General features: G+C 46.7%; 2 protein-coding genes across 2 annotated transcripts in view; one reads left to right on the forward strand and one right to left on the reverse strand.

Annotated features, from left to right (window-relative positions):
- Positions 1-16,271, reverse strand: part of OPRD1 (opioid receptor delta 1) — a 45,236-nt gene that overhangs the window by 5,729 nt on the left and 23,236 nt on the right. The window contains exon 2 of the mRNA XM_019660882.1: positions 1,451-1,800. Within this exon, the coding sequence (XP_019516427.1) occupies positions 1,451-1,800 (350 nt within the window). The remainder of the gene's footprint in view (positions 1-1,450; positions 1,801-16,271) is intronic.
- On the forward strand, positions 9,086-10,046 carry LOC109392439 (UPF0687 protein C20orf27). Its single transcript, XM_019660896.1, has one exon. It carries the CDS (start codon positions 9,207-9,209, stop codon positions 9,729-9,731), a length of 525 nt encoding a protein of 174 aa, XP_019516441.1. The 5' UTR covers positions 9,086-9,206; the 3' UTR covers positions 9,732-10,046.

The raw sequence follows: 16,271 nt of genomic DNA on the forward strand, positions 1-16,271 counted from the left end.
GAGAGAGAGAGGAATAAGGAGGCCCATCTGGCCTGGCCCCCAGCAGAGCTGTACTTAATGGACTGTAAACTGAAGGCTGACAGTGAGGAATGGGGCCCAGCTGCTGAGAGTCAAGACAAATAGCTCAGAGATTCTAAGGGCACTGGGGACTCCACCCTTGTGAGAGTTAAGGGTGGCCAAGAAGCCTCCCACCAAGCCTGTTCCCCTTCCCCTCTGCTACCACAGCACTGATGATCTGTAAACCTTCATCCCCGGGGCCAAAAAGAGCAACAGATTTGGGGGCAGGAGCCTTGGGTTCTAGCCAAATTCCACCAAATGTCTGGCTGTGTGGCCCTAAGTAAATCATTTGACTTCTCTGATTCTCAGTTTTCTTATAGTCAAATGGAGATAGAAGTCCCTGTCTTGTCTATCTCACAGGCTTAATCATTCTCATAGCTGCTATTATTTACTGGGCCTTGGCAATGAGCCAGGCTTTGCCCTAAGTGTTTTACACATAGAACCTCATTTAACCTTCTCAACACCCCATGATATAGTGTGGCTTAGATAGGTTAGTGGCCAGTGTTGTTTGGCATCCTGCTAAACTAATTTTCCCACTTCCTTACATCAAGTTAGGGTCATGTAACCAGCTATCACTTGGAAGAGATGGGCCATAACATTTAAAAGAGTTTGTACTGTCTCACTACTTCCTCTCCATATGCATTTGCTGGCCAGATGCCAGCTGTGGAAGATTCCAAAACCATCATTTGGAGCCTGGATCCCTGAATGACTGTGAAATAGAGCCCTTTTTCCTCTTTTTCACATTGGACTGTGATGTGAGTAAGAAATAATACTATGTTAAACCACTGAGCTTTGAAGATTGTTATAGCAGCTACCCTGACTGAAATGGGTGGTTACTACACTAATTACCATTTTACTCTGAGGAAATGCACCTATCTGTCATTCTCTGAAGGCTAATCCCTAGGCCCTGCTTTGGTCATCTGGGCCAATGGTTTTCAAATTGGGGGTAGAAGGGAGTTTGGGATGGGACTGCATATCTTGTGGCCTCCACTGCTCACTGGTCAGTGACACCATCACCCCCTTGGCCGTCCATCCATCTCTTTATAGTTCAGTCATCCACACACTTCTGGCCAGCGGCTTCACGCACAGAGATCAACCATCTCTAATCCCATTTAGAAATTTCCTTTGGCCAGCAACCCATATGACCACTGACCAGTCATTTATCCTCACAACAGTCAACCATTCACATTCATTGACCAGCCATTCACATTCCCACCGGTTGACTATCCATATTCCCACTGGCCAGCCATTCACACTTTCATTGATCAGCAAGCCACACCTCCACTGCTGAGCTACATATACCCACCCTGGTAAGCGGCCTGCAAATCCACAGAGGCCCATGTGCTGCCTCCTGTGGTCAGTGGCCTGTGCCACAGCTCCCTCACTCACTCACCCCTGGTACGAGTCACAGCCATGATCATGATGGGCACGCCAACACCCGAGGCCAGGACCCAGATGCAAATGTTGATCAGCTTGGCCTTGGCAGGCGTGCGGAAGTCCAGGGCCTTGACCGGGTGGCAGACGGCAATATAGCGGTCCACACTCATCATGGTGAGTGTGAAGATGCTGGTGAACATATTGTAGTAGTCAATGGAAAGCACAGCCTTGCAGAGCAGTTCCCCAAAGGGCCACGTCTCCATCAGGTACTTGGCGCTCTGGAAGGGCAGCGTGCTGGTGGCCAGGGCATCTGCCAAGGCCAGGTTGAAGATGTAGATGTTGGTGGCTGTCTTCATCTTAGTGTACCTTAAAAGGAAGTACATGTATAACTGTTCCATTTCAGATTTCAGTTGCACATGAAACTCAGAGAGTTGAAATGACTGGCCCGAAGTCACACAAGGAGCAGAAGATCAGGAGCAGAGGTGGGACTGGAACCCCCAACTATCTGATTCAGCAGCACTCCTTTCCACTATAACAGATGCAAAAGGATTTCTCTGATTGGGGGTAACTTTGGCAGAAGGTGTTTTAAGAAAAACCCTTATCTTTTGAGGGGTACAAAGCAATATGGTTAAAAATAAAACTGGGTTCCAGAGGAAAAGAGGTCAAAGTTCTACTCCTGCTTCTACTATTTATCAGCTGACTGACACTGGGCTAGTAACTTGAACTCTCTAAACCTCGGTATCCACAGCTATAAAAAGAGGGGTGATACTTTTACCAACCTCATTGGGTTGTTATGACATTTGAAGAGGTGATAAAGCACTTTTAGCCCTGAGCCCAAAGCATGTTAAGTGCTCAGTATATGAGAGCTGTTATTATTCTTCATATATAAAGAATGAAATGGGGGCTCAATCAAAGTGACCTGACCCTCTACCCCTGACCTGGCTTTTGGAAATGATTGGCCAGCTCTGAGGAAAGGACTCTGCCTAGCAGACTGCCTGGGCCTTAGATTGTCCTCCACAATAGACCAGGGCTCCCAATCTTTCCTGCAGTCCCATCCAGACCATCTTATCCCCATGCAGCTGGACTCACCCAGCTGTGGTAAAGGGGAGCAGGGGACAGGGTCACACATCTGATCTAGAGCATGAGCCTAGGTGTCCAAGCCAGATGTCTGCAACCAAGTCTGCACCCAAAACTCTCCAACATCCCTCCATGCTCTGTGCTGCCGCACAGCTGCCTGCACTACATCTGGCCCTTTGTTTGGCCAACATTTAAGGCTATGGCCCCTTCTGTACCAGAGCCTGGGCTGGGCACTGGGTAGCCTGGAGGAGGCTGCATACACTGACACAGACTGTCCCAGTGAAGTGTGATCATCTCAGAGACACACAGGTACGCTGAGGCCAGAATCAGAACTGCATTCCTGACCCCGGAATGATCTGAGAAACCCAGCGAAGGGTTACATGAGTGACTCCTTAAATTTCAGAGCAGAAGAGCCCCGAGCGGTTAAGGGGAAGTGACTTTATGCAAGTCTGGTTCAAGGACTTGCCTCAGAATTACCGGAAGAGCCTGTGAGAAATGGGATTCTTGCACACCCACTCCAGACCTTCCAGATCTTAATCTCTGAAAATCTTTATCTTTAACAAGAACCCCACACACACCACCAAGTGATTCTTATGGACTCGAAAGTCTGAGAACCACTATGGAGCCTAAAGCCCATACTGGGGCGAGATAGGGAAACCAACCCAAGGTCACACACAGAGACGGTGGCAGACCCAAGGCAAGAACTTACAGCTCCTGACTCCCAGATCAGTGCTCTCTCTCCCCCAAGGGTGGAATCACACTGTGTGCCTCTACCCATCTGGTACCCCTGATACCGTGCTGAGCCCCAGGAGCCCAGGATGAGTGCCCTCAATGTGTTTTGAATGACTGAACAAGCTCGTATCAGCTAAAGCTGTTCCTTCATGAAATGACTGATTTGTTCAGTTTTTTAAAACTTTTGACTCACTCATTGTCCTACAGGGCCAGCATCTGTCCCACTCCCTCCCAGAATAGCGGTCATTTGCCCTGGGGTTGGAGAAGCAAAAAGTTTTGCTCGGAGACAGCAGAATTGCAAGGATTGGGAAGTCTGTCTCCAGTGAGGTATGGGATCACAGCTGTGTGGGAGGCGGTCTCAACCCCACAGCTGACTCGTCTAATCTTGCTTCTTTTACACAGAACAATTAGAGGCTGTTCTTTGCCTACTATTTTGATTTGTGAAGGATCCTTCAATTCCCAGAGGGGGCTGGGATGCTGGGAAGTGGGTGAGGAAGCTGCTGTAGCTGGGCCAGGCAGGGCTGAGAGGCCCAGGGCTGACTGCCAGCCAGAGCCCCAGGAGTGCCTCTCCTCACAGGCCTCTCCCACCCGACAGCCAACCAGCACCAAGCAGCCCTGGCCTACTGACCTCAGACAAATCATGCCACTTTCCTGCTCTCAAGGCCCCAGGGGCTCCCCAGAGTTCTCTCCACGTTCCACAAACTGGCTCTGACCACCTCCTGGGCCTCCGCTCCCAGAACCTTCCCTCTGATGGATATGCCCTGCCCCCCGGCCTCTTTGCGTTCCTTGGGACACATCAAGCCCATTTCCACCTCAGGGCCTCTGGACTGCTGCTCTCTCTATCTGGAACCCTCAACCCCCAGAATTTTGCGTGGCTTGCTCCTTCAATTAACTCAGGACTCTATTCAAATGTCACCTCCGTAGAGAGGCTGCCCTTGACCCCTCTCCCCATCACCACTCCATCTCCTAGCACTGCTTCATTTTTCTTTATAGCATGAACCACAGCCTGACTTATATTTATCTTCCTTTCTCTCCATTGGCCTCTCTAACCCACGTACGCGAGGGAGATTTTGTCCATTTTGTTCCCTGCTGTATCATGGGCCCTACCAATAGTGCCTGGCAAATAGGCATGTGGACTAATAGCTGTCCCTTTATCATATGGACGTTGGTTGTACGCATACCTTAATCCAAGCCTCATCCCCTCTCAGGGACCACCACAGCAGCGTCTGCCCCACAAGTCATCATCTACATAAGTCAGGGTGCGTTTGCTCTAAAATACAGATTTGCTCAGGACATTCTACTGCTTACAACCCTTCTGTGGTTCCCCATTGCCATTTGGATAAAATCCAAGCTCCTCAGGCTGGCATTCCATCTGGGTCACCCCCTTCCCCACAGGCCTTCCCGTCCAGCCTCATCTGCGGTTCCACAGGCATTCGGTCTAGCAGGCCCTCCCTCCTAAGAGACAGCCACTGTAATGGCTTGGTGGGAATCCTTCCAAATCACTTATATGTATACAGCTTTTAATAAAATTTTATTTCTGCCAATGTAGTACAATTACATAGTGTAAAAAGTCACGCAGGACTAGAATGAAAACAGGTGTCCCTCTGCCCTACCCTTCCTCGCTCGTCTGTCCTGCTCCCCAGAGGCCATGACTTCTCATGTTTTCAGTTAGTCTTCTAGTGATTATCTCCATAATTCTAAATAATATGCTTAAATGGCTATGTCTTCATTTCTCAATGTTAGACAGTATCTGTGGATGTTTGTATTCCGTTAAGCCAGGCTAGGCAGCAGGAACAAACTATCCCCAAATCTCGGTGGCTTAACACAGTCAAAATTTTTTTCCTCACCCTTTCAGTCACTCCAAAGTGCCTCCACGACAACTGTCTTCCATGAGGCAGTTCCAGCCTGCTCAGTCCTGTGGCTCTACCATCTTACCCAGAGGCCTCCTTGATCAAGAGGGAGATGTGACAGCTGCAGGGTCATCTAAGGGTCAGTCTAGCTGCAACATCGCACTTCCACCTGAAGCTGACTGACTGGAACTAGTCATGTGGCCCCACCCGACTGCAAGGGGCTGAAAAGTACAGTCTTTGATGTTCCCAGAAGCATGGGGAACCAGACGTCAGTGAACATTAATAAAGCCCCCCACAACTTCCTGTTATGGTAGATGAGGGTTAACTCAACTCCACTTCTTTCTCCATCCTCCCAATATAGTTTTACCACAATTTTAAAATTTTTAGCAAAGTTGATATTCAGGGTTTAGACTTTTTTTTTTAGGGTTTACATTCTTATGACTTTGTAGATATTGTCCCACTGCTGAGCCAAGTGGTCTGTCATCATTACATTTATTTTCTACTACAGATTTTTTTTTTCCTGGAATTACTAACTGCCTTTTTTTTTTTTCCATTTGCTTAGTTCTGTGTACCTATTGCTCAATTTCCTCAAACACTCCAACAGACGCGTAAAATGCCTTTTCCATGCAGTCGCGTCAACTATCGGCTCCTTTTGTTTTCCTAGTAATCCACTTCCTGGAGCCTCTCTCCTCCCCTTTCCATCTGGGAGTGGTTGCTGTCTAGACCAGCTGCACACCTGTCTTCCTGGGTTAGAGCACCTGCTTTCTGGCTTGCCAGTCTTTCGTATCTTGGTTTATGCCCTCACTTTGGTGGAACACATCCTCTAGTTACTTCCTAAGAAGTCACATAAGAAGAAAAATTGTTACTCTTGCATGTCTGAAAATGTCTTTCTTCTGTCCCTACTTCTGATTTCTTTGACTGTGTGTAGAATAATAGGTTGGAAATCATTTTCCATCAGAATTTTGAAGGCCTGGCTCGCCCCCGTCTTCTAGCTTACAGCGTTGTCACGGAGGTATCTGAACCATTCTATTCCTGATGATTTGTATGTGATCTGTCCTCCCCACCCCCAAAACTTTTAGGATATTCTCTTTATCCCTAGTATTCTGACATTCGTGGTGATGTGCCTTAGGGTGGTTCTTTTTCATTTTTATTGGGCCCTCTCAGTCTGAAGATTCATGTCCTTCAGGGTGAAAGGTCCTCACATCATTTCTTTATCATTTCCCGCCTCTGCTTTTTCTGGACTCCCTTGGACAATCCATTATTCAGACATTGGGTTTCCTGGATTGATCCTCTAATTTTCTTATCTTATCTCCATCTCTTTGTCTTGTTGGTACGTCCTCTGGGAAATTCCCTTTTCATTATCTCTCATCCTTTATATTGACTTTTTAATACTTATGGATCTCATGTTTTATTTTCCCAGTGTCCTTTCTTCTTATTCCTTTTTATATAGCATCTTATTTCATGAACACAATATCTTCTTTTATCTCTCTAAGGATTCTAATAGGTTTTGTTTTGTATTTTCTTCGGCTCTCTGCATTGTCTTTTGCTTTAAACATTTCTGTTTGTTTATTTGTCTGTTTTGGCCTTTCTCATCTATCCTGGAGACTTCCTTCAAATATCTGGTGATGTGTGACTAAAGGTTGCGTTTTCAGTGAAGCACTGAATAATAATTGGCAGGTGTGTGTGTGTGTGTGTGCGCGCGCGCGTGTGTGTGTGTGTATCAGTATGGGGGCTCTATGAGCTGGTGGGCTTCACTGTAAAGGAACTGAGTGAAGATCTGATTTTATACTGAGGGACATCTAAATATCTGTGTTTGTAGTTCTCTTCTCTGGGACCTTCAGAACAGAACCTGGGAGGCACACTTCTGCTAGCAGAGATGGAGAAGGTGTCTGGGGATCCCTTCCATTTTCCAATTGGTATCTTGCTCTGACCCTTTCTGTGTCTGCTGGTCCTTCTGCTGGTCCTAAGTTCAGAGTTTCTGCAAGGTAATTTCTCTAGGGGAAAAAAAATCTTAACATCCTGCAGAATGGAGGGGCAGTCACCTGATTGTGTTGGGTACAAGGGAGGGGCAGCGGGGAGGTAGGTTAAGGGTCTCACTGCTCCCTCTATAGATAATCAATCCCCTACCCCTGTTTTTAGTCCCACACCTCACCCCTGTTCAGCTTATTATTCCTCTTCCAATTGCTTTTCATCATCCAAATATGTGCTGACATTTCTTAAGGAGCAAACACTGAGGCACAAGAGGTGCAATGACTTGCCCAAAGTCACACATGACTGTAAGCGGCAGAGCTGGTATTTAACTCCTCAATCTAGTGCCAACACCCTGTAATGACTTTGCTATACTGCCCCTCAGTGCTTGTCACCTTCCTTCCTCTCCCACCTCCCACACTTAGTGAAAAAGTAAAAAAATGCAAACTTGTTATAAGCCAAGGTTTGTTCACTCATCCAATAGGTGTTAATTGAGCATCTGATATGTGCCAGGCAGTGAGTAAGGGCTATAGGAGAGAAGATGACAGTCTTGACTTCTTGAAACTTATGGTCTTAGGGAGGGAGCAGACAATGAACAAATTGCTGCACTAATTAATGTATAGTTACTCACTCTACCATGAAGGATAAGAATGGGTATAGTGATAGACATTACCCAGTGGGAGTATGAGGGGGCTTTGTGGAAAAAAACCTGGCTTAGATTGGAAGGTCTAATGATGGCTTCTCTGAGGAGGTGTGCTACAAACTGAATGTTGTTCCCCCCTCCCAAAAAAATTCATGTTAAAGCCCTAACCCCCAATGTGATGGTATTTGGAGATGAGGACTTTGGGAGATAATTAGGTTTAGATGAGGTCATGGGGGTGGGGCCCTCGTGACACCTGAGAAAGAGTGTGTCTCTTTCTCACTAATAACTCTCTCTCACTCTCCCCTTGTCATGTAAGGACACAGCAAGAAGGCGGCCATTTACAAGCCAGAAAGAGAGCTCGCACCAGAAACCAACCATGCTGGCACCTTGATCTTGGACTTTGGCCTCCGTAACTGTGAGAAAATAAATGCCTGTTATTCAAGCCACCCAGTCTATGGCATTTTATTATGGAGCTTCAAACTAAGACAAGATAATATTTCTGCCAGGTTGGGAAGCATGAGAAGGAGCCAGCCATGTGAACATAAGGAGTAGTTTGTTCCAGACAGAAAGAACAGCATGTGCAAAGACCCAGTGGCAGGAAAGAAATTGATGCGCTGCAGGAATGGTCAGAAATCAAGTGTGACTAAAGGGCAGTAAGCTGAAGAGGAAGCAACAGGACATGAAGCAGGAAAAGTCAGCAAGGGTCAAAATCATGCAGAGCCTTTGGGCAACAGCAAGAAGTTTTGATTTTATTCTGAGTGTAATAGGAAGCACTGGAGATTTTAAGCAGGGGAGTGATGTGGTTTGATTTGTATGTGTTTCCTAAAAGATCACTCTGACTACTGTGTGGAGCCTAAATGGAGGGCACAGCAAGAGTGGGTGAGAGACTGAATTATCTAGAAAGATAAATCACTTATTGCCCCACCCCAAATCCTACTATTGGTCTCTCAATCTTTTTTTTTTTCCTATTTCAAAAAGTTGTGGCTATAACATTGGACCCTCTTACCTTACGCCATATTAAAAAATTAACTCAAAATGAATGAAAGATTTAAATGTAAGAGCTAAAACTATAAAACCCTTAGAAGAAAACACAGGGAAAACTTCATGACATTGGATTTGGCAATGGTTACTTAGATAGGATACCAAAAGCACAGGCAACAAAAGAAAAAATACATAAATTGGACTAAATCAAAATTAAAACTTTTGTGCATCAAAGGACATCTCAACAGAGTGAAAAAAGCCACTCACAAAATGGAAAAAAATATTTGGAAATCATATATGTGATAATAGATATATGATCAGAATATATATAAAACTACAGCTCAATGATAAAAAAACAAACATTTAAAAATGGGCAAAGAGGCCGCTGCCGCGGTCGTCTCGGCTCGGCCCTGGGGTGCGCAGTGCACGGCTCCTGCTGGTGTCCTTGGAGCATGGGAGACTGCTGAGTTTGAGACACGGGGTCCAGCTGTGTGTCTCACCCCAAGGCAGGGAGGGTGTCCATGGCTGCAGCCAACAAGGGCAATAAGCCCAGAGTCCAGAGTATCCGCTTTGCAGCAGGCCATGATGCAGAAGGTTCCCAGAGCCATGTCCACTTTGATGAGAAGCTGCATGACTCGGTGGTCATGGTTACCCAGGAGAGTGACAGCAGCTTTCTGGTCAAGGTTGGCTTTCTGAAGATCCTGCACAGGTATGAGATTACCTTCACTCTGCCCTCAGTGCACAGGCTAAGCAAGGACGTCCAAGAGGTACCTGTTCCCAGCCTGCACCTCAAGCTCCTCAGTGTCATGCCTGTTCCAGAAGGTTACAGCATCAAGTGTGAGTACACAGCGAACAAGGAAGAATTCCTCAAGGAGGAAATGCTGCTAGCCTGTGAAGGTGGTGCCGACACCTGTGTGCATGTGGTGGTGCAGTCACGGGTCATGGACTGGCACCATGGCACACCCATGCTGCTGGATGGTGTCAAGTGTGTGGGTGCCGAGCTAGAATACGACTCGGAGCACAGCGACTGGCATGGCTTCAACTGAGGCCCACGCCCCGGCCCACCTCGGGGCCCCTCAGCCTTAATCTCCACCTCATCTCTCCAAATGCTGTGTGATGGTGTGGCTTCCTTGTCCCTCCCTGAGGTGGGTGTGGGGTGGATTGTCCAGGGGCCTCTAAGCCAGGGCCTCCCTCACACCTCACCTCTGCCTTCATTTGTGCCATCTCCCTGCCTCTCCTGCGTCCTCCTCTTCCCACTTCCTCCTCTCCGTGTGCCTCAGTCTCCTGACAGAAGAAATGGGTTGAGCCCCCAAGGAGGCTATCTGAGGGGGAAGGGGGAAGGACCTGGGGTGGGTTCAACCCACTCTCCACTGCAAGCCATAGGAGCTCCTGCCAGGGCCTGGAAGAGGAGGGAGCTGGCTCTGCGATATCGTAGCCCCCATTACTGCTGCTACTGTCTCATTTTAGCCACCTGCCCCCTCCCTCTTTCCCACTGCTGTCCACGTGAGTAGGAGGGAGGTGCGGTTAACAGCCCCTCCCCCCCAGGTGTGTGTTACTTGGTTTTTAAATGACTGATTGGGATAAAACCCTAAAGAAATAAACTTTCAGTGGATAAAAAATAAATAAAAAAATAAAAATAAAAATGGGCAAAGAACTTGAATATACTTTTCTCTAAATATATACAAATGGCCAATAAGCACATGAAAAGGTGCTCAACATTCTAAATCATTAGAGAAATGCAAATCAAAATCACAATACCACCTCATACCTATTAGGATGGCTACTATAAAAAAATAAAAATAAATTTAAAAAAAAACAAAAAAAAACAGGGCTGACCAAGTAGCTCAGTTGGTTAAGAGCGCGAGCTCTGAGCAACAGGGTCGCCAGTTCGATTCCCACACGGGCCAGTGAGCTGCACCTGAGCTGAGTTGCCAACAGGTGGCAGGATGGCTCAGCTGGTGAGAGCACGTGTTCCTAACAACAAGGTTGCAGGTTTACTCCTGCATGGGATGGTGGACTATGCCCACCCTCAACTAAGATTGAACAAGGCACCTTGAGCTGAGCTGCCCTGAGCTGTTGATGGGCGGCCGGATGGCTCAATGGTTAGAGTGTGCGCTCTTAGCAACAAGGTTTCCAGTTCGACTCCCGCATGGGATGGTGGGCAACGCCCACCCGCAACTAAGATTGAACTCGGCACCTTGAGCTGAAATGCCGCGAGCTGCCGCCGGGAGGCTGGATGGTGACTGGACTTGGAGCTGAGCTAGCTGTGCCCTCCACAACTAAGACTGAAGGATAACTTGGCTGTTCCCCTTCCCCAATTCCCCAATAAAATCTTTAAAAAAAAGAAAATAACAAGTGTTGGCAAGGATGTGGAAAAATTGGAACCCTTGTGCACTGTGGGAGTATAAAAGGGTACAGATGCTATGGAAACAGTATGGCGATTCTTCAGAAGAACTAAAAGTAACCTTGCCATATGATCTACCAATTCCACTTCTGGCATATACCCAAAAGAATGAAAAGCAGGGTCTCAAATGGATATCTGCACACCCAAGTTCATAGCAGCACTATTCACAATAGCTAAAAGGTGGTAGCAACCCAAGTGTCCAACAACAAACGAATGGATAAACCAGATGTGGTGTAGACATACAATGGAATATTATTCAGCCTTTAAAAGTAAGGAAATTTTGACACGTGCTACAACACAGATGAACCTTGAGGACATTGTGCCAAGTGAAATAAGCCAGTCACAAAAAGGCAAATACTATATGATTCCACTTACATGAGGTACTGAGAGTAGTCGGGTTCATAGAGACAGAAAGGAGAGTGGTGGTTTCCAGGGGCTGGGAGAAGAGGGGAATGAGGAATTATTATTGAATGAGTATGGAATTTCAGTTGGAGAAGATGAAAAGAGTTCTGGAGATGGATGGTGGTGATGGCTGCACAACAATGTGAATGTACTTAAGGTCACTGAACCATACACTTAAAAATGGTTGGGGCCGGCCGAGTGGCTCAGTTGGTTAAGAGCTGGCTTAAAGAGAGCGAGCTCTGAGCAACAGGGCCGCTGGTTCGATTCCCACATGGGCCAGTGACACTGTGCCTGAGCTGAGCTGCCAATACGTGGCAGGATGGCTCAGCTGGTGAGAGCACCTGCTTCTAACGATAAGATTGCCTGTTCAATGGTGGGCTACTCCCATCTGCAACTAAGACTGAACTCAGCACCTTGAGCTGAGCTGCTGCCCGGATGGCTCAGTGGATAGAGCGTGCACTCTTAACAACAAGGCTGCCAGGTTCGACTCCCACATGGGATGGTGGCTACACCTACCCACAACTAAGATTAAACACAGCACCTTGAGCTTAGAGGCCACGAGCTGCCGACGGGCAGCCAGATGGTGATAGGCACCCTCCACAACGAAGATTAAAGAACAACAATTTGGCTGATCCCCTTCCCCAATTCCCCAACACTGTTCCCCTCCCCCAATTCCCCAATTTAAAAAAAATCTTTAAAAAAAATGGTTAAGATGGGGGCAGCCAGTTGGCTCAGTTGGTTAGAGCACAGTGCCCATAACACCAGAGTTGCCGGTTCAATTCCCACATGGGCCAGTGAGCTGCCCCAGGAAAAACACACTGTTCCCCAATAAAATTTTTTTTTAATGGTTAAGATGGTAAATTTTATGCAATTTTGCCACTTTAAAAAAAAGAGAGGGCTGGCCGAGTGGCTCAGTTGGTTAAGAGCTCACTCAAGAGTGTGAGCTCTGAGCAACAGCAGTTTGAGTCCTAGCCCAAGCTGAGCAGCCACTGAACTGCCAACAGGTGGCAGGATGGCTCAGCTAAAAACAACAACAACAACAACAACAAAAAAGAGAGGTTGGGCCGGCCGAGTGGCTCAGTTGGTTAAGAATTGGCTTGGGATGCCAGCTCTGAGCAGCAGGGCCGCTGGTTAGGTTCCCACATGGGCCAGTGACACTGCCCTCTACAGCTAAGATGGTGAACAACAGCTCGACCTGGAGCTGAACTGGTGTGAGTGGCTGGTGACAGCTTTTGCCGCAGTGGAGCTGCAGTGGGCTGCCGTGAGCTACGGTGAGTGGCCGGCAACCAGCGTGAGCAGTGGGCAGCCGGCATGAGCCGCCATGAGCCACCATGAGCCGCCGTGAGCGGCCATCCAATGGCCTGCAAGCGACTACATCATCCGGGAAGAACACAATCATAATACCAACATGGGCCAGTGAAGCAGTCTCCTCCACAACTAAACTGAAGAACAAAAGGACAGCAACTTGTCTGTTCCCCTTCCCTGATTCCCCAATAAAATCTTAAAAAAAAAAAAAGCAAACAGAACTTAAAAAAAGACAGAGAGGTTGTGGATAATCAAGAGCTGTCACTGTGTCTATTTTCTGAGCTTGACAATGCGGTGAGGGAATCCTTCAGAGCCATTCAGATCTTGGCCCCTTAACACAGTTAGCTGTGTGATCTTGGATAAGTTATTTCACCTCTCTGAACCAGTTTTCTTGTTGGTAATTTCAGTGTAATCATGATTTTTTTTTGGAGCCAACACATGTAAAAGTGTCTAGCCTACTGGCCAGCACATAGACAAGACTTGGCAGTCCTTTTGGGTTTTTGTTCTGCTATTTTTCTGCTGTGTTTTCATAAGGTTCAATTCTCACCATTAGACCCAACCCTGGAGCTGAGGATGGTTAAGCTCTGGCTGAGTCTCTGTTGACTCTGAGCTGCTTTGTTTTCTTTCTAAGTCAAAATTCCAATTAGCTCATCTCGAATAACGCAGCTGCCAGGGAATTTGCTGCCAAATAACTTTCTCCATCCTCAGTGAGGCTTCCTTTACACAAAGCATTGAGTTTCAGAGCCCTAAACCCATCCTATCATCTGTCAAACAAGCCCCACTGTCAGGGAAGATCATCGCCACCTCTATTAATTTTCCTTCAGTATGAAGGGGCGTGCTCTGTGACTGAAGCACAGCCAGGGCCACGTGAAAACTGGGCTTCTCAGGTGACAAGTCAGCTCCCAAGAAGAATTTTCTTCCCCCAGGCACACCCAGGGCCATTGGTTAGACTGGCTGATGCTTTAATGCCCAACACCCAGAAGAAGGTGAAAACATTCCCTCTTTTGCGCAAGGCCTGATGAGACTAGTCTGACAGCTCTGGGTGGGTTGTATGTTTCCTTTAAGCAATATTCTCTGAATGTCTTTTCTTTCATGGGCCAGGCACTATGCCAAAAGCAGCAAACGCGTGATTTCATTTTACCCTCACTGCAGCCCTGAGTGTTAATACCATCCTCACGCTATAGAGGAGCTAAGTTAGGTGGCTCACCCAAAGACACACACCTAGGAGGTGACAGTGACAGGATGCAAACTTAGGTCTGGTTTCCAGAGCCAATGAGCATAACCACTTGGGTCTGTGCTTTGTTGTTCACTGTCTTGCAGCCTCCTTGCCACCTGCACTACCTTGTCAAACATTGGCCATGGTGAGGGGCCCAATCTGGAGGCCAGGACCAAGTGGAGTAAACTGGTCCAGAGGTGGTCTGGCTCCAGAGCATTCATCTGGTTTCCACACATTCCTCAACCCTGCTATGTCAAGGGATTTGAAGACAATGTGGACTGTGGTCCAGGTGGGGTTAGAGAGAGACAGACATATAAACATCGGAACGATGTTAGGCACAACGATGAGGCCCAGTACGGCAAGGTGAAGAGGTCAATTCAGAACAAACATACACCTCTGGTCACAAGGAGGTGGCAACCTGGACAACGATGTGCCAGGTCTTTCTCAGACATGATTTTATACACTCTTTACACCAGTATTTTGTTTTTCAATAGACAGTAAACGTTTGTTGGACGCTGACTGTGTGCCAGGCACTGAGAAATCATTTCGTATCATTTAATCCTCCTAGCACCCCTACAAGGGTAGATAGTATTTATGATTTCCAATTTATAGAGAACTTGCCCAACGTGGCAGAGTCAGAAAGAGCCTGAGCAGAGATTCAAACCCAGTGTTCCTCCCTGAAACCCCAAACCCCAGTGCCTTCCTCTTGATTTTGGTTTCAGATTCTCTCTTGTGGACCCAAAGTACGCCATGCACCCCTCACATACTCTCTTTGACAATTAAAATATAAAAAGTTCCCCAAAAGCATGGCATTTGTCTTGGTCACCACTACACACCTAGAATTTACAGCAGTATCTAGCACAAAGCAGGTGCTCCAAACACATTTGGTGAATGAATGTGTCTGTCTTCCACACTAGACTGGACATGCTTCAGGCAGCAGCCATGTCCCCTTCATGCTATACAGAGGGGACATACCATTTACTGGACGACTCCCTGTGGACAGAAGAATCAAGGTGCCCTGATCCTTGGAGGTAACCAGTCACAGAGCAAAGAGCCCCAATTGGGACAGCCCTTTTCTCCTCCATCCCTCTCTCCTTTATTCCTTCCTCCCCTCCTCCCTTCCATCATCAACCCAGACCAACCCAGGTCCCCTGAAGGACATCTGGGCCTGACCCTGTTTGCCCTGAATCTGAGATGACTCAGCTTTACAATGGCAAAGGGAAATGTTGGGTCATTTATCCAAAGTAGCTCATTTGTTTTCAACTAAACTGAGGGGAATTTTTTTTTTCCACTTAAGCACAACAGCCCATGTGGGTCAAAGTCGGAGCAAGAGACCTAAAAAGAAAAACAGTAACAGCAACAGCAATAAGGTAAGAGCACCAAGCCTCAGTCTGATCGACCTTGAGGAATCAAGTCAAACAAAATGGCTTCACCCTAGATCAAAACTCCTTTGGTTCCAAACTGTGGATTGCTGGAGTACTTAGAATTCATTTTATTTTCAAATGCTTTTTGAGATGTCAAAAATAACAGCTGCTCACAATAAAACATTCAAACAATACAGAATCATTTAATGAAGAAAGCTTAAAAACCATTAATATTACAGACCATTGTTATAAAATGCAAACACACACCCTGTTTCGTAAAAATGGGATCTTGCTCTAATGCTGTTTATATAACCTGTTTCTTTCTCCCAAAAATATACTGTGACCATCTTCCTATAACCACAAAGTAATATAACTCTTGATGACTGATTGTTATTTTAGTCCAGAGGTCAACAAACTCTTCCTGTAAAGAGCCAGCAGATAAATATTTTCACCTTTGTAGGCCACATAAAGTCTCTGTTGCATATTCTTCTTTCGCTTTTTTCTTTTAAACAACTCTTTAAAAGTCTGAAAACCATTTTTAGCTCAAGAACCATACAACACCAGACTGCAGGCAGGGTCTAGTCTCACTTACAGATACTAAAACTCCCGAATAAAGTTACTTAATAAGTCCCCGATTGAAAGATATATAGGCTGTTTCTACTTTTTTGTTATTATAAAGAATGCTGTCATAAACATTTTCGTGCACACAGCTCCTAGGGAAAAATTCCTAGAATCTCAGAGCTAGAAGGACCTTTCACAGCGAGGGCATTCCCATAGGGTACTCCAGTCAAATGGCTACACAGTTTCTGCTTGAGTATGTCCGGAAACAGGGAACTTGCTACCTGGAGGTACAATCCATCCCATTGTAGGGACAACTCACAGGATAGGCAAGTTC

Source organism: Hipposideros armiger, unplaced genomic scaffold (assembly GCF_001890085.2).
Source record: "Hipposideros armiger isolate ML-2016 unplaced genomic scaffold, ASM189008v1 scaffold_10, whole genome shotgun sequence".
Lineage (NCBI taxonomy): Eukaryota > Metazoa > Chordata > Mammalia > Chiroptera > Hipposideridae > Hipposideros > Hipposideros armiger.

Coding starts and splice junctions, on each gene's coding strand:
- LOC109392439 (XM_019660896.1), top strand. CDS start 9,207: ATGGCTGCAGCCAACAAGGGCAATAAGCCCAGAGTCCAGAGTATCCGC.